At 48.4% G+C, this 25,207-nt stretch overlaps 5 protein-coding genes across 5 annotated transcripts; 2 read left to right on the top strand and 3 right to left on the bottom strand.

The window, feature by feature from the left end:
• Positions 1–306: 306 nt before the first annotated feature.
• N7525_001090 (uncharacterized protein) lies at positions 307–888 on the bottom strand (the record flags this gene model as incomplete). The annotated part of the gene is made up of 3 exons (XM_061211761.1): positions 307–612; positions 661–786; positions 838–888. The coding sequence occupies 3 exons, from the start codon at positions 886–888 to the stop codon at positions 307–309; spliced, it is 483 nt and encodes a 160-aa protein (XP_061070987.1).
• A 4,292-nt stretch (positions 889–5,180) lies between these two features.
• Positions 5,181–7,126, bottom strand: N7525_001089 (uncharacterized protein; the record flags this gene model as incomplete). The annotated part of the gene is made up of 4 exons (XM_002558280.2): positions 5,181–5,278; positions 5,335–6,306; positions 6,368–6,706; positions 6,775–7,126. 4 exons carry the CDS (start codon positions 7,124–7,126, stop codon positions 5,205–5,207), a joined length of 1,737 nt encoding a protein of 578 aa, XP_002558326.1. The 3' UTR covers positions 5,181–5,204.
• A 10,134-nt stretch (positions 7,127–17,260) lies between these two features.
• On the top strand, positions 17,261–19,199 carry N7525_001088 (uncharacterized protein; the record flags this gene model as incomplete). The annotated part of the gene is made up of 4 exons (XM_061211760.1): positions 17,261–17,476; positions 17,515–17,682; positions 17,749–18,022; positions 18,088–19,199. The coding sequence occupies 4 exons, from the start codon at positions 17,261–17,263 to the stop codon at positions 19,197–19,199; spliced, it is 1,770 nt and encodes a 589-aa protein (XP_061070986.1).
• Positions 19,200–20,017: 818 nt separating this feature from the next.
• Positions 20,018–21,027, top strand: N7525_001087 (mitochondrial 54S ribosomal protein uL15m; the record flags this gene model as incomplete). The annotated part of the gene is made up of 2 exons (XM_002558285.1): positions 20,018–20,334; positions 20,412–21,027. The coding sequence occupies 2 exons, from the start codon at positions 20,018–20,020 to the stop codon at positions 21,025–21,027; spliced, it is 933 nt and encodes a 310-aa protein (XP_002558331.1).
• Positions 21,028–22,096: 1,069 nt separating this feature from the next.
• N7525_001086 (serine/threonine-protein kinase) lies at positions 22,097–24,064 on the bottom strand (the record flags this gene model as incomplete). The annotated part of the gene is made up of 1 exon (XM_061211759.1): positions 22,097–24,064. The coding sequence occupies one exon, from the start codon at positions 24,062–24,064 to the stop codon at positions 22,097–22,099; it is 1,968 nt and encodes a 655-aa protein (XP_061070985.1).
• Positions 24,065–25,207: the final 1,143 nt, after the last annotated feature.

Genomic DNA, 25,207 nt, shown 5'->3' with positions numbered 1-25,207 from the left:
GGAAACACCTGTTTTTTTCTTCTTGATCTGGATTTAGATACCTCTGCTAGTGTTCCCGCCACTCTCTTTATCCTGTTTAGCCAGCTTCTCCTCTTACCCTTCCTCCGGGGATAAGATGTATCTCAAACTGTTTTGAAGTCAATGTACATAGCTCTAGACCGTTCATTACACAATCGATAATCTCTTCCTTGAATCCGTCTCCATTCTCTATTCCTGATCTGTAGAAACCCTAGCTACCCAGTAGTATGGCCGGCAAGTACCTCGGCCTACATACGAACGTATGAAACTTCGTATCACAGGGCCGAATTACACATCCCCCATGTACTCCATGGACAGTGCTCCTTCACCCCAGTCGGTGATGATTTGCTTGATCTCCTCCAAATCATCATGAAGGATGCGCACCACGCTGTTACCATCGCGAGCCCACATGTAGTATCTGCCGTTTGATTCAAACAGGGTGCTGCACCGATCTTGAGATATAAACACCGGCACGCAATTGGTGAGGTCATAACAAATCCTCATACGCTCTTGAACACCGTGTTCTTGCCCCCATTCATAATAGCCAAGCTCCTCTGGATCACTCGAGAATCCAAGAGGGTCAGTCGGGGCCCACTGTTGTCATCAGCCACGGCTTTGATAGAAAGGGAATGATATACCTACCCGTGTTGGTTTCGTGCCGTTCCGAGGCTCTTCCCGCCAAAGTGGACTCCCTGGTGGAAGCTCAGCTTCCTCGAGGGAGAATACAGTCTGTGGCGCCAGACCAGCAAGCCTTCTAGATCGACGAGGCTTTCTATTGGGTTAGCGTGGTCCATAGCCGCATATTTTGGTTAACCTCACCGGAAAGTTGACTCTTTTGGGCTTTGGTAGTTTTGATTTTTTGGGAGCCATTTTCCAAGGACAGGAATGGAGAGCATAGGTTGGTAGGGAGATTTTGGCCGGTATAAGAAAGGGCCACGATATGTATGAAACAAAGAAATCGTGCAGGCCTATAAAAAAGATATAGGATGATGTATACTCTGGTGCTTTGTTTGATATCCATAGTGCCTCTCCTTGTTAGTATCCGACTATTTCTATTTATGTCTGTCAGATATATTTATAATTGTATACCTTGGACCTCTATGTTTCATATTATTTGACTCTGGTCTTTGGTAATCTATTTTGTACATCTTGGCACAATCGATGGGCTTTGATGACAACTAATATCATGTCCTTGAGATCCTCAACAAAGGAACAAATCCCTCCAGTACTGATATGAGGTGAGTATTTAGACGATGAGGTTCCCATGCAGCTATCCAGGAGAATACAACAATCACAATGTCAACAACCCCAACGACACCTTCTGCTACTGTACATTTGCTGGCTTATATGACCAAGTGAACTTGAAGAGGGCATTTGGTTGGAGCCTAACACAAGTGAGTTCACAACTGCCAATCCCTTCATTTCTCTGGGGCATAGGTAACTAACTATGCGCAGACCCAAGCTTTCATGGTCGGGGTTGTAGATAACCCTTCTACCTACGGTGTGGATAGTCAAGTCGTCCCAGAATTGAAAAGACTACACACCGATATTGTCGCCCTCAGGTGAGTTAGATGTTCGCTAGACCCTGGTTTCTGTCTGCTAATCGGATTCTTGCAGCGAAAATGGGGCCAAATATCAGACCGGGGACCCCTACCCTCAACCTTTTTCGAGGATAGTCAACCCAGCAGCGGCTAGCAAGAACGAATCGTACTTATTGTTGGATAAAACGACATATGGAGGTTTTCCATATTGGTGCTCCTTTGACCTTCTAGGTAGGTTCCTTTCCATTATTGGTCCAGCACCCCAGAATGCCACGAATTACAATTTCTACTTACCTCTGGCAATGATGTACGGCAATTGGTGTCGCAAGATAGCTCCGCACCCCCCCCCCCCCCAATGCCTATTCATGTGTTTGGGCAGAGGAAACCGGTAAGCAGAGCCACTTTCAGCTGGGAGCATCGCTCGGGGGATATGCCATGCCCCAACAACGGGGCGGTCTCTGGGCCAGAATCCTGAAACAAGCCCGTTTCGATATCCTTCGTGATGAGAGACTTGACGCAGTGGGAATAACAGCCTGGTCTTCGACTTTAAAGAGTCGAACATCCAATAATATTAACTTTGGAAACTGTGCGGAAACCTATCCTCTTGCGCACGTTCTACGGTGAGTCCATACCTTTGAGATCCCTTATATCCCATACTAACTAATTAGGGACCGTAAACCTCATGAGGAGGTGTATGGTCTTGCAGTGACGCTTTCCAACGATCACAGGAATAGATACACCCACCCGCAAGCGTTGAGGTCATTGATGAGACCTTGCCTTAATTGTCAACGGGTGATAGGCCTCTGGGGTGGGAAAGTAGAAAACTTCTTCACAGATGATATGCTGGAGGATCGTCCCACTACATCTTCAGGAATGCAATCGCCTACATCAGTAGGTCCTAACCCGAGAGCACCTGGATCGAAGATTAATTTACCGGCCCATAAACGTCCTTCTCCAGGTAATAGCACTGACACCGCTGGACCTACGCCGAAAAGGGCTAAAGGAATGCAATCGCCTGCATCAGTAGGTCCTAACCCGAAAGCATCTGTATTGAGGATTACTTTACCGGCCCGTCTTAAACGTCCTTCTCCAGGTGATAACACTGACACCGCTGAACCGACGCCGAAAAGGGCTAAAGGACCATCTCATTTGGGCAAGGGAAAAGGGAAAACGCAGTGAAGATGTAGGGATTTGTAAAAAGCACGTTTGTCGCTGTTATTTATTATATATAGACTTGTCATTTTACTGTCTGTGATGTTCTTAATATCGTGGGTAGAATCCATTTATCGAACTTAGTGTCCGTAGTTGAAAGAAGCCAGGGGCAACCTTGGAAGCAGAGGCCATATGATATGCTAGCTACGAGGTAGACTTTCTAAGTAACATGAAGGTGGATTGTCTTAAACCTGCAAAGCTACCAGCTATTCAGGAGCAAAACTTGCAGCCCTTGATTTGATAACAGAGCTAATATTCTCGGTAAGATCAAAGGGAAGAAGGAGAGTGAGAAAAGCTAAAACAAGAGTAATATTGTTCGATTTGCTTAAATACCTCTAGCAGAAGGTTGACTCTTCCTCGCACCTTTATCGTGAGTGACCCAGTTCCCTTACGATGCCCCGAAGATAAACCGATACTAGGCCTTCTTCTTACCAGCTATTGCCTTCACCTTCGTCTCGATGGTTTCACATGACGTGACAGGTCTGGAACAGGGTAAGTGTAAGGCACTGGTGGACTGGGACTGGCTTGGCGGCTGACCCGGAGGCGAAGACTGCATGCTTGGCTATGGATGAATGCTTGGTAAACCGTGATGATCTCAATAAATCCGATGACAAAACAACGATCTCAAGACAATAAAGAATTGACCTTGGCAGCAATTATTGACGTGGTGGAAACGTGGTGGCGGTAGAAACAAGGTCCCAACGGTCACGACCCAATTCTGCAGATATAGGCCGAAGCGCTAGAGTCTTGTAGTGTTAAAGCAGCAGGGAAGATCGCAGTTGGATCCGTGTTAGTGGTGCAAACACTGTTCATCAGTGGAGAGGATAGCCGAGGGAACGTGGTCAAAGTAGTCGGTCAAGAATGAGCAGCTCGACAGCAACGCGAATAGAGGCTTCTGAGTTGTCGATTTTATGGTAGTCGGAGTGTTTAAGTCGTTGGATAACATCGTTCACATCAGTAGAGAGGGTAGCTGAGGACATCGTCGATGTCTTGCCGATTCCAAATGTGTTCCTTCGGATCATACAGGACGCCGGCGGTTTTCTTGGTCTTGGCTAGTTGTTGTATCAACGGTCATAACGTAGTAAGGCTTTGGACCGCACGGGACCGAACGACAGGATCATCGCTGTTCACGTCTGTCAGCATATCCGAGAAACTGATGATCGTTTCGAACGTCCAGATGAATCACAGGGAGGATCTTGCGGGTCGCTTGGACGGAGGAGGTCTGGGGGACAATGAGAAACAAACTCGGGAATAAGCTCTTGCTTAGGCCCCCAACTGGACGAATCAGCCATCGCGAAGGATACAGCTCACGGATGGAAATGCGGGGGCTGTAATTATATTAGACTTGTGGGTCGAAGAAAGTCGTGATATTCCCACCTAGGCATGTGCCCCGGAAGAATATATGAGAGTACATAGATAGTTAGCTGGAGCATCTAAAGCAAACGGATTATGGTTCTTCCACAGGAGTAGGTAGATGTACATATATGTACATGCATGTATGTAGGTAATTGCAAAGCTATAGTTGTTTTATGTATACTCCGTATATATATATGTAGGTAGCAGTGCGGTTACCGAGCATATGTGAGGGTCTTTCTAGGTAGTCTTTTAGATAATCTTTATGGCCCTCGTAGTATGGAGTAGTATAAAAGAGATACGGACTTGGGTGAGTTGAGGATCGGTTAAAGGTATATATATCTTTTCCCTCCACAACGCACTTCAAGGAGACAATAGAGCAGATATAGCTGCACATACAGTTACATGTAGTTGGACGTCATACACGAAATTACCTTGCTGAACTAGAAACCCCTATTGAACTTGATGTCTTTCCAACGGCCTAGCACTTGTCTGGAAATGTGGTTAGACAACTTTCCCGGAGAACTCATAGAGATCATCCTGGTATCACTAAATGATGAACGGACACTCCTACTCCCCCAACGGGTCTGTCGACGCTGGGCTCATTGCATCCAAGGCTCCCGGATCCTATACAATCCAACCCCCCTAAGACAACCATTCCACGACTAAACCTCTTACTAGCACGCTCTCCTAGGAAGAAGATAATGCGCAGATGAAAATGACAGGTTCAATACGACAATCCCAGACCCAGTCTATATATTCCTCTAGCATACAGTACAGTGTGAAAAGAAACAGAAAGCGAAACAAAGAAGACGCGAATTAATGCTTTTGTCTCTGGGTGGAACCAATCGCTGCACCAATGGTGAGTGTTATGAGAAAAAAGATGGAAAATGGATATGTCTATCACGGTCACAGGTGCAAAGAGAAATAAAGACAAGGATAGTGAGGGGATGGCATAAGGGGGGCGTAGCGGGACACATTACACAGTCAATGTGTCAGGAAAGGCATTGAATAACCAAAGGGAAGATGTAGCGTGGCTGGCAATATTACAGAAAGTCATCGAAAACCAGGTGCGGATGTTTACTCCCGGGAGACATCACGGCCGAAGAGACGAGCCTTGACCCAGTCGACGCAGACAAGGACACGGTTGCGAGCTGGATTATATGTTAGTGATGAATCTGAATCAGTGTTGGTAGAATTTGGAACTTACTGCTGAAGCACATGCTCAGGTAGGCACTGCGCCAGAACAGGTAGGTCATAGTACCACCGCTGGCGATGTTGCCGCTCAGCCAGCTGATATCGGCCACGGCGCGCTCCTTACCGATGTAGGCCAAGGAACCCTGGTGCGAGTACTGGAAGGGACCGATCTGCTTGTTACGGCGGAGCTGCTTCTGGCGCTCACGGATCTCGTCGAAGATCTGGTTGCGCTCCTCCGCGGCCTTGGCCTGGGACTGGCGCTCAGAGAGAGCCTCCAACTCCTTCTCGAGAGCCTCGGCCTTGGCCATGGTGTTGAAGAGGCGGCCCAAGAAGGCACCCTCCTGGCTAGCAACCTGGGCGGTGGGGGCGTAGTTGGCAATAGCGCAGTCGCCGACGGCCCAGACGTTATCGGTACCATTCACGACGAGGTATTCGTTGACAGCGAGACCGCGGCGGGACTCGGCCTGAGCGGGGATCTGGGACATCAGGTCGCGGACAACGGGGCGGATGGCGTTACCGGTGGCCCAGACGAGAAGACCGTAGGGGATAGTCTCAAGCTCCTTGGATCCGTCGGGCTTGGTCACCTCAGCCTGGATGTACTTGTCGGTAACATTCTTGACCATGGTCTTGGTGCGGATAGAGATCTCCTCCTCCTTGAAGGTCGATTCAGTGTAGTCAATCAGTTGCTTGGAGAACATGGGAAGAACGTTGGGCAGAGCCTCGACGAGAGTGACGTGGAAGTTGTCCTTGATTTCGGGAATCCACTTCTTCAAGTCATCGTTGAAGAAGTCCTGCAGTTCACCGGCGAATTCAACACCAGTGGGGCCACCGCCCACCACAACCATGTGCAGCAGACGCTTGACCTCGTCCTCGGTCTGGTCCTTGAAACAGGCGGTCTCGATACAGTCCATAATACGCTTACGAATGTTCTGGGCGTCACCGACTTCCTTCAGGAAGCAGGAGTTCTCACGAACACCGGGAATACCTATACATCACACAAAAATTAGTCCAAAATGTATCGTTTGGGATGCAAGAGAGGATCGCACCAAAAGTCGCGTTCTCGGCACCAACACCGATCACAAGCATGTCGAAGGGAACCTCGGTGTGCGAGATATCACCCTTAATTTCGGAATCATCACTGATATACACAATCCGCTTCTCGTAGTCAATCTTGGTGGCTTCGGCCTCGTAGAACTGAACACTGGCCTTCTTGTGGCGCAGGATGTTTCGGATAGGCTCCATGATCGAGCGGTGCTCGATCAAACCGGTGGTACATGAGGGCAGCAAGGGAGTGAAAAGGAAGTAGTTACGGGGGGAGACGACGACAACGTTGTAGTTCTCGGTGTCAATCTTCTTCAGGAGGGAGACGGAGCCCCAGCCAGTTCCTAAACGAGCATAGTCGCGTTAGCGACACTTGGGCCGTAGGGAATCAACGATCGCGACCGACACATACCGAGAATGACCAGAGTCTTCTTTGATGGGTCAGGAGTAATCTGCTCCGGGGGTTGACGGAGCTCGAAGATGCTGTATGCGACAGTACCGGTAAGACCGATGGCAGAGAGCCAGGTCAGCCGCCAGGCCCAACGCAGAGCTCTGAAACGCTTCTTAGGCTTCGGGGCGGGCGAAGGGGCAGCATCAGCGTAGCCACGACGAGCAATACGCGATACAGACTGGGAAACCTTGGTCGACCGCATCGGCTTTGCGCGAAGGGCCAGCTGCGATGTCGACATGGATCTGCGCGTCATCGACGACAGCTGCATGATGGACGGAGCCATCTTGCGAATTGCTAGCGTATTGCCAGCCATTGTAAGAGGGCGTACCAAAGGTAGCAAAAGGAATGCAAATGGGATGAAAGATCAAGGGTGACTGAATAATTTATGAAGAAAAAAAAGATTTGATAAGCTCCATCATTGCGTTGCTGCTTTAGGCGAATCGGTGTAGCCGGACCCAAGGGGGTAGACATGTATCTAGTACTTGGCTGACTGCGTGCTGCTTGCAGTAAAACCAGGTACTGTCTACATTTACCCTTTTTCTTTTTCTGCCAATTCGATGATTCAATACTATTTGCGAGTACATAAGTTGCTCTAACATCCAAGTCCTTGATATATACCATAGTGAAAATCATAGTAAAACTTGTAACTATTTCCCAGACAAGCTATAATAACCGCCTAAGTGCTTAATCACAAGCCAAAAGGGTAAAAAAAAAAAAAAAAAAAAAAAAAAAAAAAAAGAAAAAAAAGGGTAAAAAAGAAAATTGGAGAACTGAGGGGACAATCTCCCGGTGAGGAGAAAATTACCCGGGGAACTTCAAACTCGGTTTATCGGTCAATGTTTTGGGGTAAAATTATCATGACTTTGATATTGAATCATTGAATGGTTAGATACTATTCAATTTGATATCTACAACGTAAACAATAACCCCCCCCCCCCCCCCATCAACGATATTCCCCCCTTTCCTCCCCGCTCCAATTCCCAAGCCCTACGACATTCTCCGACCCTTAACCGGTATTACCCGCATATCTATTCCGCATCATTGGGCTCTCTATAGTCCTCAAATATGGTAATCCCCAACGGTACCCGCGCTACAGCTACCTCTGGTAAAATCCGGGGAAGTTCGATTCTCCACTTGCCTCACTGCTCCTGCTTCCCCCATCTAACCCTAGGAATCCCGATGGGCCTGAGTATACACCTCATAGGAAACATCGGCCAAAATCGGCCGGTCATCGTCTGTTGGAGCTAAATTGCACTGATGTGCTGAATCGGCAGCACTCCCGGTCCTTCTCGTGTCAATTGGAAGTTTCATTGTGTGACCGACGATTGTTCGCCGTCTATTGCCCGCTGATACTTTGTTTCTTGCGGAGATTGGATACCAGCCCCGATATGACGCATCATAGATAGAAACTCTGCTCACTGGTGGTAGGTGCTTCGGATGTAAGTATAAGTGAGACCAAGAGAACTACTCGGAGGCGAGGTCAACATCATATGTCCTTGTCATAGTGCAAGCAATATGACAAGCAAATAATATACTCATTCATGCTTATATCGCGGAAAGACCCACGAGGGTCTATTGGTTCCGAGGCATGTCAAAGGCTGCCATAGGATCACAGATCCATCCCCAGAGAGTCAGCGAGACTTGTATTACGTATAAGCCAGGATATCGACCGAGACCTTATGATCCGATGTGGACAGACACTCAGCATCAAGAGCAACGTTAACCTTGCGATTAGAACAATACAATATCATACCCAACTTCACAGGGACGGGATATCGTCCGTGATGCCCGACGTCAGCACGAACACAAAACCAACAATCACAATGGCAAGATAGCTGGCTTGGTTTGGTATGACATGCCTGTCGCAATATATAATCCAACGGGGATCACAGGTCCTCTTATAGACAACGCAGATAAGCAGTCCACGGCCCCCGACCCAAACCAGAAAAAGAACAACACGTCCAACCCCATCCAAGAACTGCGTTACAATCCTGGCAGCAATCCCAGAGCCGAGACACGACAAATTCTACACGTATTTACAAGAGACAGCCTGGGTGGATTTCAAACATGACGGCGTTAATATAGGCCCGCCTATCCGCTCACTGAGCATGTAAGAAGCAGTGCTGGGAGCTTGTAACGGCGGAGGCTGTCAATTGAGTCGGCTCAAGCCTTACTTGACGAGCGTACAAGTGCGCTCTTATGCGGGTACGAGCATAATATCGCCCTTTGGCTAATTATTTGCGCCGCCTCTGCTTGTCTACGCGTCCACCACCCATCTGGATTGCACCTGGGTTGGTTGCGTATGTCGGGGTCTCCGTGTCGGACGAAGTCTCATATCTTCATTAAAGAGTATTGAAGGCATGACTATGCAGGATGCGGCTTAGATTGGTGTAGTATAGAATATCCTGAGTTGTGCTTTTTCTTTTCATCGGTTCCGTCTGGTCGGATTTGAGATAGCTTATGCTTCGGGTCTTCATAGGGTCCGTTTGTCTGTGTTACAGGGGAATGTACATATAGCCACACTGCGATATGCGAATGTGGCCAGTCGCTCCATGGGATATTTCGGGCCCATAAATGTGAGGTTCCATTGTGGTTACCGCGAGGCCGGATTCTGATGTTCGAGGTGCCGCTGTGGCTTAGTGTCTGTATCTCTGGGCAAGATCCGGATGTAGAATGCGGTGCGATTCCATTGGAATTTCGCCTTGTCTGTCTGATTATTTCTGCCTTGCTTGCTTCCGCCAGCGTTAACTGGTTGGTTCGGTGGGTGTGGATGCACTTGGTGGATGGGGAAGACTACTGTCTTTGGGTCTGTCGACAGAGAGACTTCAATGGTTTTCAGAGACAAGCCAACTAATTAGAATCTCAATGGAGACCAGAGTTGGTATCAAGGGGTATGGTCAGTTGTTCCCTTTCACAGACCATTGATCGGCAATGTCCGGTTTCAACATGTCTGATAAGAGGATAGGGAGTAGATATCGGAAGAAAGCTAGGCGACCATTGCTTGAATCATCATAACTGACAAGACAGACTTTAGCAGGTTTTCAGACCCAATAATGGCCATATCAACCGCATACCCAGCCTAGCCGAGACTGCCCACCCGCGAAGCCCTTCTTGTTTGTTTCGTCTCGAGTACGAGAAGGCCCAATTAGAAGACCCAATTTGTGCTGCGGCGTTGTGATTCAGACAATATTGTAGACGGTAACTTCCAGGCCAAAGTTGGATACGCAGTTCGTTGCCTCGAGGGAATCTGTCTCCACGTGTTGTCAATGGAGACATGCATACATGTATTCAAAGACGAATGCATCGGCTGGGCCAGCATTAATCAGACTCCTGCACTTTCAAAGCAAGGCTAGACCGATATGCAACCTGCATGAGAATATCCGGCTTGTATTAGTTAGCACATTGAAGTTGGAAACTTAAATCAGAAACGAGGAATCAATCAACGGTATGCATCGTGTGCATCCCATCCAGGTCAGTCGATCCCGATCCAGACAAACGAAAAAGAAGCCCAAGGCAAAGCTGCGAGCAGCCTCAGCAACCAGCAACCCCACTAGAATCCAAGGAATGATCAGACCAGTAAAGCCCTGGTTTCAGAGATAGCATTGGATAAATCCGTCACCCCAAAATTTCGGCGAACAAAGAAACCTTTGAAGTTGAATTTGGCCTCAACCCGCGATTACCGAAGAGAGGGAAAGTTGGAAAGAACAAGGGTGAAAGGACGGTTACGCCAGAAAGCACCAACCCGCCACTGGCCTGTGTTCCCTGGTCATGGCCATAACCAAGACATGTTAATGGTGCCTCGGAGACCTTGAAAGGACAAAGGCGTCGTCAGCCACCAACTCCGAAAGGTCAAAGATTTAGTTTCAACCAATATAAATCTGGGACGCAATGAATGATGATGATGGAGGGAATTCAAATGCGATTGGGTCTAGGTCCTTGGATTTTCACTGTTATTTCTCGTCATTTACCTTGCATCTGCAAAGGATATTGGAAAGACGGGCGATTCGATCTGTGAGATGTCGATGACTGTGACATGTGTGCTGTTCATCCACGGTGCTGTGCAGGCGATAGTCCGCTGATCCACATAAAACCGAAAGTGACAATGTGAAGTTTCCCATGGAAGGTTTCTTTACTTTTTATTTCATTTTATTTTTTCTTGGATTTCATCCTGGCTGTGGTAATATTGCATAATTGCATTTCACATACAATATACAAAGAGAGTACGGAGTACAGTGCTACTGGCTGCAGATTGGAAACAAGCCCAGCTCGCCTCGGGACAGTACCTGGCATTGCAACACATCTTAGACCGGGGAAGAGGATCCATTTCCCATAGGACGGCCTACTGGGTTGAAACACTATAATTTATTTTGTTAGTCTCAATTTTCCCTCGAAAAGAAAATCGAACAAAAAAGAAAAAGGTGAAAACAAGAAGTGGCTCCCGGATGCAGACGGGATATGTGATCTTGTGTACACTTTGTACTATGGTACTCGGTAGTAAGAAAGGGTGCAAGTCAGATTTTTTGTACGCGTTAACTGCTCCACCATCCACGGCAAAGTAAAATGTCAAGGCAGAATAATTTATTTCCTGACGTCGGATGCCGGGAGTGTAATGCATTCCGACTGGGATCGTCGAGTCGTGACCGCTACGCATGATTTATTATTTACATATATGTATTATCGGGAGCTCTAGACTCTCACCGATACCCCATGTGTCCGGTATTGTTAAGCGAATAACTAATATTAGACGTTCAAAGCGACTGAGACAAAGGCTACGTAATAGATCCTATACTCACCCTTTATATTGGCATCTGAGTACAACATACATTGTATGGAATCTGGACGCTGACTGCATAGTATATGTTGCAGTCACGATAGCAGAGAATATAGCCTCAGCTGGAATAGACAGATTGTAGTTCCTACACCGTCAGAACCGCATTGATCGTTAATCACTCATGAGCCACCGAGCGGGGGGCAAAAAGAGTATCGATTACCCCGATCAAGGCTCCATTGAGTCAAGCGGTAAATTCTCGAATCCGCCAAAGTCAAATCACGAGAAACAAACAAATCTTTGATATCCAAAAAAGTCAAGACTCAAGACCCTGTCAGTCTCAGCGCCAGCGCCAGCGCCCGAAACCAGCGCTTTGCTTTGTGACGTGCTCGGGGCGCTTTGCACGATCCAGACAACTTCCGAGAAAACTCCTGGTCAAGCTAAAAGTCAAAAAGCTAAAACAAATACAGATAATGATGTCCGATGAAGGTTGCCCCTCAATCTGCTCTGTCTTTTGAAACCTTTCGAGCATGTGGGTTGTGTGGGCTCGTCCACCCCCTCTATGGAGTACCTCTGGTGGTTGGCCCCTGTATGAGCGCGCGGGGGGCTGAAGTACGAAAGTCTGGAATCAGAGATCAGCCTCAAGGACATCAACTGATAGCTCGAGATGACCCCGTTCTGTCACACGGTCCTATGTGCCCGAGCTCATTTGCATTTGCCCTTGACAGAGTGTGCACTTCCGGGGGTCGAGGTCAAGGTCAGGTTGCTGCAGTCTGTCGGTTGACTGTTCGGGAGAGACTAAAAGGGAGAAGGCAACCCTCTATGGAGTACTCCGTGTGTGGCGTGCAGTTGGATAAAATGGATCTGATCATCGTGAGACTGCGCTAGAAATATCCATGGATCTAGGCGCCAAGCAGTCCACAGAACAACTTCAAGGTATACTGGATATCACATACAATATACTCCACGTTATGCTCCGGACTCCGACGTCATAGAAAAACTATCCAGGATTAAAATTTTAGTGACAATCGTATACTATACGGAGTACGATGTAATTGACACACAAATGAGCGGATCTAAGCCCCCAACTAATTCCACTACCTCTCACCCTCGACCAGCCGAAACCGTGATCCCCCTTGGAGATGTTTGCATACCGCCTCCTTCGTCCCAGGAGTGGTTCGAATGACGCCAGGAAGAGAAGATTAATTGCAGCAGCCTCATGCTATTGAAACTGAAAACAGAATGTATAGCCTCGCGTCAAACCGCTGATAATCCGCAATGACATAGATAATTGTAACCCATCCACGGGTGTATTACAAGGTTGCGAGAGCGGAGAAAATCCTAGATAGTGCACCGATAGCGAAACCAGAATACTACGTGGGATGTTTAAGTGATAGTGATGTTCGAGGCCATGACCTCGAGTTCCTATACTGTCTAATATTTGCGTTGCTCTCAGCGCTTTGTAGGGACCCGCAAGGATGGGACACATGCAAGGAGCCGTGCTGGGTAAGAGGGACAGTAAGGTGGTTGAACACGGCATTGAGATGAGTGTTTTCGCAAGGTGTAGACTTTTGGTTTTTTCCTTTTTTTTTTGGCCTTGCGACTGACGCATAAGACAGGTTACCTGAAAGAAAATTTAAACCCCGAAATTAACTATCACAATATTCTAAGCAATTTAAAATTCCAGAGGAAGTTGATGCCGGGCGCAGAGGGCCACCGGAATCCAAGCCCCGCCGTGTAATGATGAAGGAAGCTGTCGGGATAAACGCGTAATTAATAGCCACAAAAGTATCCTGGTTGTGATAGTCGAGAGCACGGAGTAAGCCGGTTATCCGTTGATTTTGTACTCTACTTGGAAGTAGAGTACAAAATATGGCGACTACGGAGTACACCAGACAACGCAAGTGATCAGCTTCAGCTTTGCCAAGTTAAATCAGCCACTGAGCACCCACATCCATTATTAACCAGGGTTGGATTCCAGATTGCGTGGGTTTCTCGTACGGAGCACACTGTCCGCAACAACCAAGGTCTACCGGAAACTTTGGATATTTAGTTCGTCGCCAATCAGGAGGCGAAATTGAAGTGTGGTTCTGCAAGTGCTGCGGAGATGTTCCCAGGTGCCCCGTGACTGTACATACAACAGTTGTAGGGTACGCGATGGACTTCAGATGTAAGGTCAAAGATGTGAGCTCGGATGATTTCTATGATAGGATGGGGTTCCGCGTGCATCAAGTCAACACACAGATGTCAGTAAACGATGTAGCTTCAACTTTATGACTCCGACGGGAATATCACGATCATAGCGGTCGCAACTGCATGCGCCAATGGTCGAAGGTACAACCTGTCTGCGACCATCGGTGGGATCCTGGCTATAACACAGGGGATGATACTTCCAGACCTGATCCTTCCCAAGGGAATAAAAAAAAAAGCAATTAAATGTACATAATTTCATAATTTTTTCTTCCCAGGCCTTCTGTACAATCACCAAAAAAAGGTTGGGAATAGCCTGACAGTGAACTCTGCAGGTAGCACTGTGCCGAGGAATCTCACCCGCGAAAGGCGATAGTCCAAACATGTGGAGTTGTCGGGAATTGTGCAGTCAAAACGAAGTGCCGCAACCGGGATGGCAAGGTAAAGACTCCATTTTAGACAGTGTTTTCTATTTTCGACCCACCAAAGAGAAGAGAAGACAAAAATGTAGATCAAGGGGGGAAACGAAAGGGCAAAGCTCCGAGTCAAACACCCTTTGAAGCTGACCAAGACTGTATGACTGGGAACATGCCCTTGGCCTAAAATAGTAAAAGACGGGGGTCACTGCAGTAATTCACCAATCAGGGGTCTTGAGTCCCAACTGAAAAAAAGAATCAAAAGTATGATACAGTGGACTTTTCCTTGTCTCTCTGTCTGGGGGTTCTAGAAACGAAACATCCGTGGCGGTGGCTCAGAAACCAAGGAAAGTGGAGAGAGAAAGGGTGTGTGTGAGCAATTTCTTTCGTTCTTTTTCGTTTTTCACGTTTTCCTTTTTTTTTTTTTTTTAATTTCGCCCGATTGACTAGTTATACCTAGGTATATTATTTTTATGAAGGTCCACGATTTGGTAACCCGACACCTGGTTCTCAGCTTGACCGTGATTTTGCCACCAAAATAGCACGGGATCGTCAAGTTTGAGGGTTACCCAACTCTTACCCAAGTTACCTGGTTTCGGACGTGAACTGGTGGTGTGATAGACCTAAGTGTCTCTTGTGTGAGAGTCCACCCGATGATCTTTCGCGGATGAAGGTTTGAGGGTTCGAGTTCAATACGTTGGATGTCTTTTGCATGCGTCTAGGGACGCCTGGAGCCTACTAAATGGATGTATGCTCCGTGCTTACTACTAAGAGACACCTGGACAGACTACTTCCCATGGTACCGGGATGTCTACCATCAACTCCATACCCCGTAATTATTGTATATTTGTGAGTGTGCACATTTCTGGGCACAATCACAGCTTTTTCTCGGAGGGATGACCGTTGGGGCGCCGCGAGTGGCCGAGGGATTCCAATTCCACCAGCCAAAATCTGGATTGCACTTTCGGCTTTCTCCTACTGCGCTGGATCACAAGTGCAACTACATGCCACCTTACGTGAGAGGCCTGTCCGGTCTAGATAGGTCAAACAGTGTTTTGAGTGAAACAGCCAATTCATCCTACTATGGGCCAACGGTCCCGGTGGAATATGCCACTCTCGGTTCAACACAGGGGCGTTTGGACGGGACAGAAATACCGACAGAGGGACCAGGTTGCAGTATTTTGTACTAAAAGTAGTAGGGACCTTTAGGAGGCAGCGAAATACTTTGAGGAAGTCCAGTGCATCAAAGCCGGACGAATCAGATGACGGGATTCCGGTGCCCTCCGCTCCTGAACTATCAATTCACTGGGATAGTATCCTGTAATTATGATGAGATGGCACCCCCTGAATCATAAACAGGAAAGTCGTCCGGAACAGTGGGCTGCAGGGGATGCGGGATGAGACCAAGACTTCACACGAAAGGACGCGAACATGCCAAATAACTACTTATCTCCGAACCCGTCCATAAGCCCATAAAATGAACCAATGACCGGTTGGCAGCGGCTAACAAGTCGGGGGGTACGCGAGCACAGGTGTGATAGAGCTAAGCAGAGGCCATGGACCGTGGACCGGTCGTACACGGGATAAAATTAATACGAAAAAAAAGGGAAAAAGGGAAAAAGAGGAAATTTGGCCTGAGACTTTTTAGTGGACCATTCCTACGAGACTTTACAAATGACAGAAAATACCTGTATCCTATGGTAATAGCTTCCCTGATTGGCTAGATTCCCAGTAATTTTGCCTTCTTACATGAGAATGCATCATTCTTACCGAGACTCCCGATCTTCCCTCTCTTTGGTCTCTGGGACTTTCTCCTCAACCAAGTAATTGATCTTCCATTCTCTTCATTATTGGTTTATTGGTTTCTTCCTTTCTTTCGCCTTTTTCTTTTTTTTTTTTTCCTTTCACTTTTTTTTTTTTCTTTTTCGGTTCATTCCTTTGCCTTTCCCAGCACTATCTATGTACGACTATGGAGTACCGTGCTCAACCCTAGGCCCCGCGCTTCCCGGCCCCCTTAGCCATTTCTCTTTCTTTTCACAGGAGGCGTACCTACATGTTTGCGCAGCCCTTCACCTCGCATAACACGGTTTGGTAATTTATTGACGCTAAACCCGACTTATTATTGGATCTGATATGGGTCTCATTGAACCTCTCTTTTGATTTCAACTTGACTTCAACTTGATTTGGGTTTTACCTTTCCTTTTTGAGCGTTTTTTTTTTTTACTTCCTATTTTCGCTTTCACTAGTACGGAGTATGCCTAGTCAACTTTTTTTTTTGTCATTTTACTGCAAATGTGAGGCCATGACCAGGTCAACATTCTGTGACCTACCCTTTCTAGTTGCATCCACTTGGTCTGTGGCTCTGACATCAACCGGTATTTCCACTTGATTATTTTGTTACCTTGTTACCTTGTTACTTTGTCACTTTCATTGGTTTATTGAATTATTGGATTATTTATGATTATTTTTTCCAAATCTAGATTGACCAAACTCGGAACCCAAACGAGCCCAGAAAGGAGGATCAACCTGGACCTGCGTCCGGGTCAAACTCTGTGTATGGCCACTATCGCTTTCTCCGGATGGGGTCTGTGGACTTGGGTTAATGGAGATGATGCCTTGACTACAATTTTATTATTTTATTTGAGGTTTTTTATTTTTATTTTTTGGGATTTTCTCATATGTTGTATATTATTTTTTTTTCCCTTTCCTCATCTGTGAGTGGAGTAGCCGGATCTCTCTGGTTTATCACTGCTTTCCTTATATGGGCCTATCGTGGCTACTCTATATACATCATTCAAACTCCCTGCGAAAGGCCTATATTCACTTTTCCCTCACTTTGAATAAAACATCTCTTGTTCGCCCTTTCCTCCTTGATTGCATTCCAATTGGGCAATTACTTATTGTCTATTGATTGGCTCTATCTTCATCTTTTAATAGAGAACATGGGTCACTGAAACTCCTCGGTTCTCTCCGCCGACGCCTTTATTTGCTTTGACCGAAAAAAAAAAAGGAAAACGAAAAAGAAATAAAACTCCATGTGTCGACCTCTCTATTCATCACTCACTCTTTCCCTATGTCTTCCACTGTGGACTTCCATTCCTCCTTTTCGACACTGGGAGCTCCAACCATCAACCTGACTGAGGATCACCCGTTGAAGGCCCTTGAGAGCCAAACCTCGGGATCCTCTCGGACTGTTCCTATTCGGAACGGTCTACCAACCCCTCCCCACGATATGACCGGCGTTACCTACAATGCTATGCCACCTATCGCATACGGGGGAAACCGAACGGTGTGCCCTCTCACATTTACGGCCATTCTCGCCCCCAGTTCGATTCAATTTCCTCAATGATGGCCATGAAACCGCAAACCTACACCAAAGAAGCCTCCGCAACGGAACCAACTGCTCAGAAGAAGTCAACTGCCACTGGATCGCAACTCCGCATTCCTTCATCCATCAACAACAGCAAGGGCAGTCTGGCCGAGTTTGCAGCTCAGGTAAGAATTCCCGGGTCTACAGAAGTGATGTCATGGCATAAGCTAACGTCTTTACTCCATTTGTAGATGACCTGTCTATTCTGGTTCGAAAAGACCTCGAAACTGCAAGCCATCGAAGACCGCCAACATCCCGTTCCTTCCCTGGTCGCCGAGGCTGTACCCACCGTCGGATTTCAGAAATGGGTTGCCACGATTCTTTCCACTACGCAAGTCAGCCAGAACGTCATTCTACTAGCCCTTCTGTTTATCTACCGCTTGAAGAAGTTCAACTCGGGGGTCAAGGGCAAAAAAGGCAGCGAGTTCCGGTTGATGACGGTTGCGTTGATGCTCGGCAATAAATGTGAGTGTTCTTATCAGATTCACCGCCCTTGATGTGATTGGACACAGTTGCTGACTCATCCACAGACCTCGACGATAACACTTACACCAATAAGACGTGGGCTGAGGTATCGGGTATTGCAGTGCATGAGATTCATATTATGGAGGTCGAGTTTTTGAGTAACATTCGATATGATCTGTTCTCCTCTGAGGCCGAATGGGCCCGTTGGCACACCAAGCTGGGACTCTTCGGGGACTACTTCAACCAGGCTTCGATGCTACCCGTCGAGTCAGCCCCCATGCTCCGTGTTTCGCCTCCGCGCGTCCAATCGCAGTCGCCATCGTCCAAGTTGCCGTCGCCTGGCACCGATGCCTTCCGATCCCAGCCACCGCCCAACTGGTATATGCCACCCAACGGATTGCCATACTCGCTGCCGCCACAACACATGGGCGGCGAAGTTGCGATGGGAGGCTCTCGGAAACGAAGTCGCGATGAAACTGATGAACTTCACCCGACTAAGCGGATTGCGCTGTCTTCCGCCACGTCAGCTCCTTCCATGACGGTCCCGGTGACTGCAATGAATGCGATGCCCACTCTGCCACCTGTCTTGACTCCCACTTCTGCCCCGGTAGCACCGATGAACGTTTCTCGTCTTCCGCCCCCTCACCACCCGCCCCCACTTCCAACTTCCTATCCCGCGCCTCAGACGCTCCCTCCCGCGGCGTCTTCCCACCTTCCAGCTATCATGCCTCCTATCTACAATCGGCCGGCGAATTGGCAGCAGATGCCTCCACTCTCGGTGCCCCCGATGCCGTCTAGCATGTACACCACCCCGTCACTGCCAGAACTTGGCCGGCACCACCAGAGCCCATTCGGTGTGTCTTCTGCCACCGTCTCACCAGCTGGCTCAGCCTATTCCGTCCCTACTCCGCAGACGCACCTGTCTCCTTCCTTCTTCCTCGCAAACCGCAACTCGCCTTACCGGCCAGTGCGTTCTGTCAACACCTTGCTGATTCCACCCCCGTCGAGCTCCCTACAGCAGCAGCGCAATGTTCCGTTTGACCACATGCACTACCAGCCGCTTGGAAAGGGCAACACTTCTCGCAAGACCGGCCTGCTGCCCTACATTCAGCCTGACGCGTGGAACCAAGCGCCTTACCTGCACCCTGTCTACCCACCCACCGGTTACTCTGGTTGAAGCATTCTGTGCCCCGGTTTCTACCCCTCATCTTCTCCTAAGTTTATGACTTCACCGCGTCACGACCCGTCACACGAGAAAAGAATTGTCTCATTCGCTGTACACCTTCCTATTTCTTTCTCTTGCTTGTCTTTCTTATCCGATTGCACAGACTTCCTCATTTTCATTCTCACGATTGTATCTGGCATATTTTCGGCGCTCCATTTTAGAAGGGAATCGGTTTTCGCCTCCCTGCAGACGAGATTATCCTCGGGGATGGCATCTGCGGCGTTGTTTATTCACTTAAATTTCGCCGTTGTCCGTCGAATGTGCCTTTTGAAGCACATCGGCAGTGTACTCCTGTCGCATTTTGCATACACACGGCGTTTTGACTTCCGCAGATTAGCTTTAGCTCTGCAGCATATGAATCTAGAACTACCAACTGGTAATTTCTCCCTTTAGACATCTAATGTTTATGTTTTCAATGCATTCCTAGTGTCCCAATGAGGTAGCTTCGTCCATATGTACATGTATCCAAGGTTTGAGTTGAAGATGCACAGTGACCTAGGTGACCCAGTTACGCGACTGTCTAAATCCACACTGACAAATATGTATATCAAAGCATGGAACCCCACAAACATGTCTTTAAATCTCTTATTTCCTTCAAAGGCAATCCGCATAAGGAACACAGCCCTTGTTGGCCAGGTCTACCTCCGTACTGTAGTTAGGGCCATCCCGGAGACGGATCAAACATAACCCGTCCCGACAGAGATCTCGAAACTCATCACCAAACCCGCGAATCTAGCACCAGCCAGCCCCGATAACCACAAACACACACCATGTCTCCCCGGCTGATGGGGCTGCCAACGCAGCTGGCACAATTTTCCGCCCGGCCCTTCCAACATGCCTCCCCACTTGCCTTCCTCCTCCCTCAATCCCAGCAGACTCGCAACACTTCCATCCTAGCCTCCCTCTCCGACAATCCTACAGCCTACAACAAGCGCATCCGTCGAGGCCGTGGTCCCGCTTCAGGCAAGGGTAAGACCTCCGGTCGCGGTCACAAGGGTCAAGGCCAGCACGGCAAAGTCCCAGCGGGCTTCAATGGTGGCCAGACAAAGGACATCATCGTGCACGGCGAGCGCGGCGGCGTGAACATGTAAGTCGTCCTCCATTATCAAACACAACAACCTCCCCCCAAAATCACATCTCTAATCAAACCCTCCCTGAATCCAGCTTCTCCGTCGACATGGCAACCGTCAACCTCGACCGTCTCCAATACTGGATCGACCAAGGCCGCATTAACCCCAAACAACCGATCACAATGAAAGAGCTCTACAAGAGCGGGTGCATCGGCCGACCCATCGACGGCGTCAAGATCCTCGGCGACGGCGCCGAGACCCTGAAACAACCAATCCACGTCGTTGCCTCGCGCGTCTCCGCCTCCGCCATCGCCGCCATCGAGGGCGCAGGCGGCTCAGTGACTACCCGCTACTACACACGGCCTTCTATCCGCCGTATTCTGGATGGTGAGACGCACAGCTTCCTGTCTTCTGCGTGGGCGCGCGAGAGTGGCTCTGAGCAACTCTACAAACTCGCCAAGATTCGGCCTACCGCGGCCTGGATGAAGTGGAGTACTGTGGTCAACAACCAGCAATTGAAGTACCGGTTGCCGGATCCCACGAAGCGTAAAGATATTGAGTATTACCGTGATCCTGCGCATCGGGGATATCTTTCGCATCTGCTTAAGCCGCTTGAGGGACCTAGTTTGTTCTTCCGCTCTTCCGAGGAGAGGAAGTCTGCTGCTGGTGTTAAGAAGGAGAAGGTTCTGCCTGAGAATAGGCTTTGGTAGGTTTGAGAGGGTTTGGGAGAATCTCTTACTTGATCTCCATTTGTTGGTTGGTTTTGTTCGGCATTGTTTTTCATAGGCTGGTTCAAACTGGTCTGCTGTATATGTATAAATATGTTCTGTTGGATATGTTAGGCTTTGCAATTAGATGCTTCTTGGCCTTTTTCTTTGCTCTTTTCTGCCGTCCTAAGATATTTTTCATTATGCGGATTAACTTATAAGCGTCTCGAGGTTTATGAATTGAACACATCCTTGGGTAACGTTTCCTTAGATGAAACGTCCATACTATTATTTTGACCTAGATAGGTCAGTTTATTAGTCCTACACTGCCAGGGCCAAGGCCGCATGAGAAGCCGACTACTTTCGTAAATTGCAGAATGAAGTATAGCATTATGTAGCTTAGTATTTGTGTCTTGTGCCGTCAGGATAGACCAGCCACCCGGAAGATATGTCATCAAATTGAGCAAAGAAGACAAAGATCAGATCAGTAAAAAGGAATCAAAGATCCGCAAACATAAAAGTACAGCAGTAGAAGCAAATGACCAAGCTAAGTTGACCACACAAAACAAAACTGACGTGATGAATGCTCATGCAATGCCCGACCAAATGGCAATAATAAGATGCAACGCTGCGCCTGCTATATAAGTAAATCATAATCGTCCCGTGATACCAAAACCTAAGCCAGAACCAACCCAAAGCCAAAACCAAAAAGCAAGAATCAAGATTCAACAATGCGCTTCGAAGGGGGAGATTGAGAATAGATCGTGGAAAAACGACAAACGGAAAGAGGTGCACATGAGGACAGTGCACATGATGACAGTCTTAAGCCGACGCAAAGTAAAAGAAGCAAAAAACAAAAACAAAAACAAAACAAAACGGAGGGGTATCATAGTGATTCAAAGGGCCCCGAGAGCATCGGCGCTTGTTGAATCTTCCGCCGGAAAAAAAGAGCCATCACATCATAGGAAATTGACGCTAAAAAGTTGAAAGAATCTCATCTGCCTTGAGGTGCGAGTATAAGAGCAGGTTATGGGATTGCTAATCACCCTAGTGAAGAAAGGACGAGCAAAGTTCACAGTCTCCATACAGTATCGGGTGAGGGTTCGGCTGTCTCATGAACGTCTCGTAGCCAAGGCGAAGCCAGAACATCGCGGATAGTCCAACGCTTGTCGGGGTTCATTTCGAGACAGCCGCGGATCAGGTCGAGCGCATACTGGCGATCTTGGCGAAGGTGGCCGTCCATATTGTCGCCCAATACTGCATTACGATCCCAGGTGCCGCTGAGAATATTTGCTTGGATGCGAGGAGCGAAAGCGTCTTGGAAAGGCCGTGAGCCGACGATCACGCTATACACGATGACGCCAAAGGCCCAGACGTCGACTGAAGGATGGATGACACCGTCTACTGATTGTAGCAGTTCCGGCGATGCGTATTCCAGACTACCCGCCACGCTGGTACTAGATCCGGCAGGGCCGATTTGTTGAGGCGGCGGGCGATCAGCGGCATCCTCGTATGGGTCGGGAGAGTCGCCACCGTTGTCGATGGACATCCATTCCGCCATTCCGAAATCACACAGTACCAAGGTCGAAGATGTCGTACCATCAGCAGACTTGATAGGATCGAGCAAGCAGTTCTCTAGCTTGATATCTCGGTGAACCACGCGAGCGTCTTCGTGCAAGTAGCGGATTGCGCATGCTAGTTGGTATGCATATTTCTTTGCTAATTGCGTATCGAGACCAGATCGATTTTGGCGGACGAGGTCAAAGAGAGTACCGCCAATAGCAAGTTTGGTGAAGCAGAACGTGGCGTAATCTGTTTCGTACACGGCATCGAGCGTCAATACATGCGGGTGGCTGAGGTACCTCCATACTCGTACTTCGTGGTCGAACTCGGCTTGCACCTGGTCGTTTTCATGCTCGCTTCGCCCCGTAACCTGCTTTTTGACGATCTTCACGGCAAGTCTTTTGGTTTCACCATGCTTTTCGGCCTTATAGGCCTCTTTCACCGCACTGAACCCCCCAAACCCGATTTGCTTCCCCAGAACATAGTCGTCTCCCACCATCTGACCTTCGTCATCAGGTTGGGGAGCAGGCTCTTCGACGTTGTTCCACATGGAAAGAAACATACTGGCCGGCGACTTGCCACTCGAGTTAGTCGACCGTCGAGAACTGTGCCGCGTGGAGTTCCGAAGACTGCTGCTGCGATCGAGAGCAGAGCTGCGCTTGCTCCCGAAGGGTGTTGTGATCCCTCCTGACCAAGAGCTGCTGCGGTCTTCTGGCGATGCAAAGGATTGAGTTGGCGACGGCGCGCAAAATGGCGACATCAACGTGTGGCTGGAGTAATCGGGAGGGGTTCGAACCTCGTCCGTGACCGGAGATACCGTCGACTGCGATGTCAGGGACGTCGGACGATCAAGCTCTGAGCCATTCTCAGATCTCGCAAAGGGCTGGGCTCGGGATTGCCCGGTCGGGAAACCCCGATTAAGAGATCGCTTAGGACTCCAGGTCGGGGACTGATGGTTCGGTTCGACATGATCATCATCCTGTGAAAGCGCATTCCGAAGCCCAGAGCTACGAGACTCAAATCTTTGTGGTGGTCGGCTCTTCACATCTCCCATTGACAGTGGCTCTTCCAGTGGGATTTGGTTACCGGACTCCACGGAGACCTTCGGATTGAAAGAGATGGAGGGTCGACGAGTGTGCAGATAGCTGTCAAGAGGGGAACCCTGTACGTCGTCAGGCTTGTGCGGGAAGTTGTCGGCATCATCTAAGTGACGATGCTCATCGTGGCGAGGGACGGATATGGGAGGGGTCACTGAGTGTAGATCATTTAACAAACTGCGGTCTTCATCAGTATCGTGGCGACGCGCATAATCGTGACATTGATTGGTGTGATCGCTCTCGATACCATCGCCCACTGTTGTCGCTTCCCTCTCAACATTTTCATTTGCCCATCTGGGTTTGCTCCGCTCAGGAAACTTCGTTTCAATCCTTAAACCTGCCAGTCCACTTGCCAATCCGGCCCTCTCGTTATGCGCCATGCCCCCCTGACAAGGAGCAGGAGACGGAAATTGTCGTATTGTCAGCCGTGATTAGGCTTGCAGTAGGGTTATGTAACCCTCTGCTTGACCTTTTTTTTGACGGTATGCTTCGTGATGGCGTTGAAGATGATTGTAATTGTGGGGTGATAGCGGCAAAAGTGGGGACAGAACGTTTAAGATAGTGGTGATGTAAAGGAAGCTGTGATTGAGAAGGGTTCTGAAGAGGTTTTGTACTTGAATATGCAGATAATAAAAAGTCGAGATGAAACAGGGTGGGTACAAACAAAGGTAGTAAGAGAGAACTGAAAGTGAGGTATTCGTCAAGTAGTTCGGTCACTGAGAGGGGAAGGCAAATCGGGGAAAACCGGAAGACCTCGAGAATCCCAAGTCACCTGACTAAAAGGCAACCCTGGCCCTAATTTTCAGAGGTGCTGGTTACAACGCCGATTAGCGGCATGTCCGGTAAGTATTATATAATCCATATACCCCGTGGACATATTGTTTTACTTTTTGATTGTTTCTCCACAGTGTCATGTAGTCTGGATAAAGGTGCCGAGATATTATCTATACTTAAACTGCCTAGAAAAAGCCCGTATATTTATAATAGCATAGTAGACATACCAAGGCCAATATAACCATAAGAAGCTCTGGCCAGTCGGCCATTTCTGCGTGTCCGCATATGTGTTCAGGGGTCAATGGTTTTTAACCGCGCGCAAGGGGCGCTTGTTTGGGAATACCTCCTTTTGCCTTTTGGAGATGTGAAAGGAGTTACTTACTATTCAGACTCAACGTCGCCTTGGCAGACAACTCTTTGTTCTGCTTTTTCTTGTCACCTTCTCTTTCCCTCCTTGTCGCTCTGGCAGTAATTACTTTCTCGTTGTGTCGACCTCCGTGCTGGACCGAAGTGCAGGCCAGCCCCCCACTATTCTCTGTCAAGGCACTGTCTCATTCAGACCAATTCACGCAGTGCTCGCGAACCCCGGTCGGCCTTTTTTTTTTTTTTAACTGTGTAGTATTCGTGTATTACTTGGATACAGGAAATCTGGAGGCACGCGCATTGCATTTCGTCCCGCGCTTGTCTTCTAGCTTCCATGTTCCTGGATCGCTAGTCACTCCTTGCGCTCACGACTTGTTCCCACACCA

The sequence above is a fragment of the Penicillium rubens genome (assembly GCF_028828025.1).
Source record: "Penicillium rubens strain IBT 27055 chromosome Unknown utg000001l_segment0_segment0, whole genome shotgun sequence".
NCBI classification, from domain to species: domain Eukaryota; kingdom Fungi; phylum Ascomycota; class Eurotiomycetes; order Eurotiales; family Aspergillaceae; genus Penicillium; species Penicillium rubens.
Note: the sequence above shows the minus strand (reverse complement) of the source record. Positions and strands in the feature narration are given on the sequence as shown.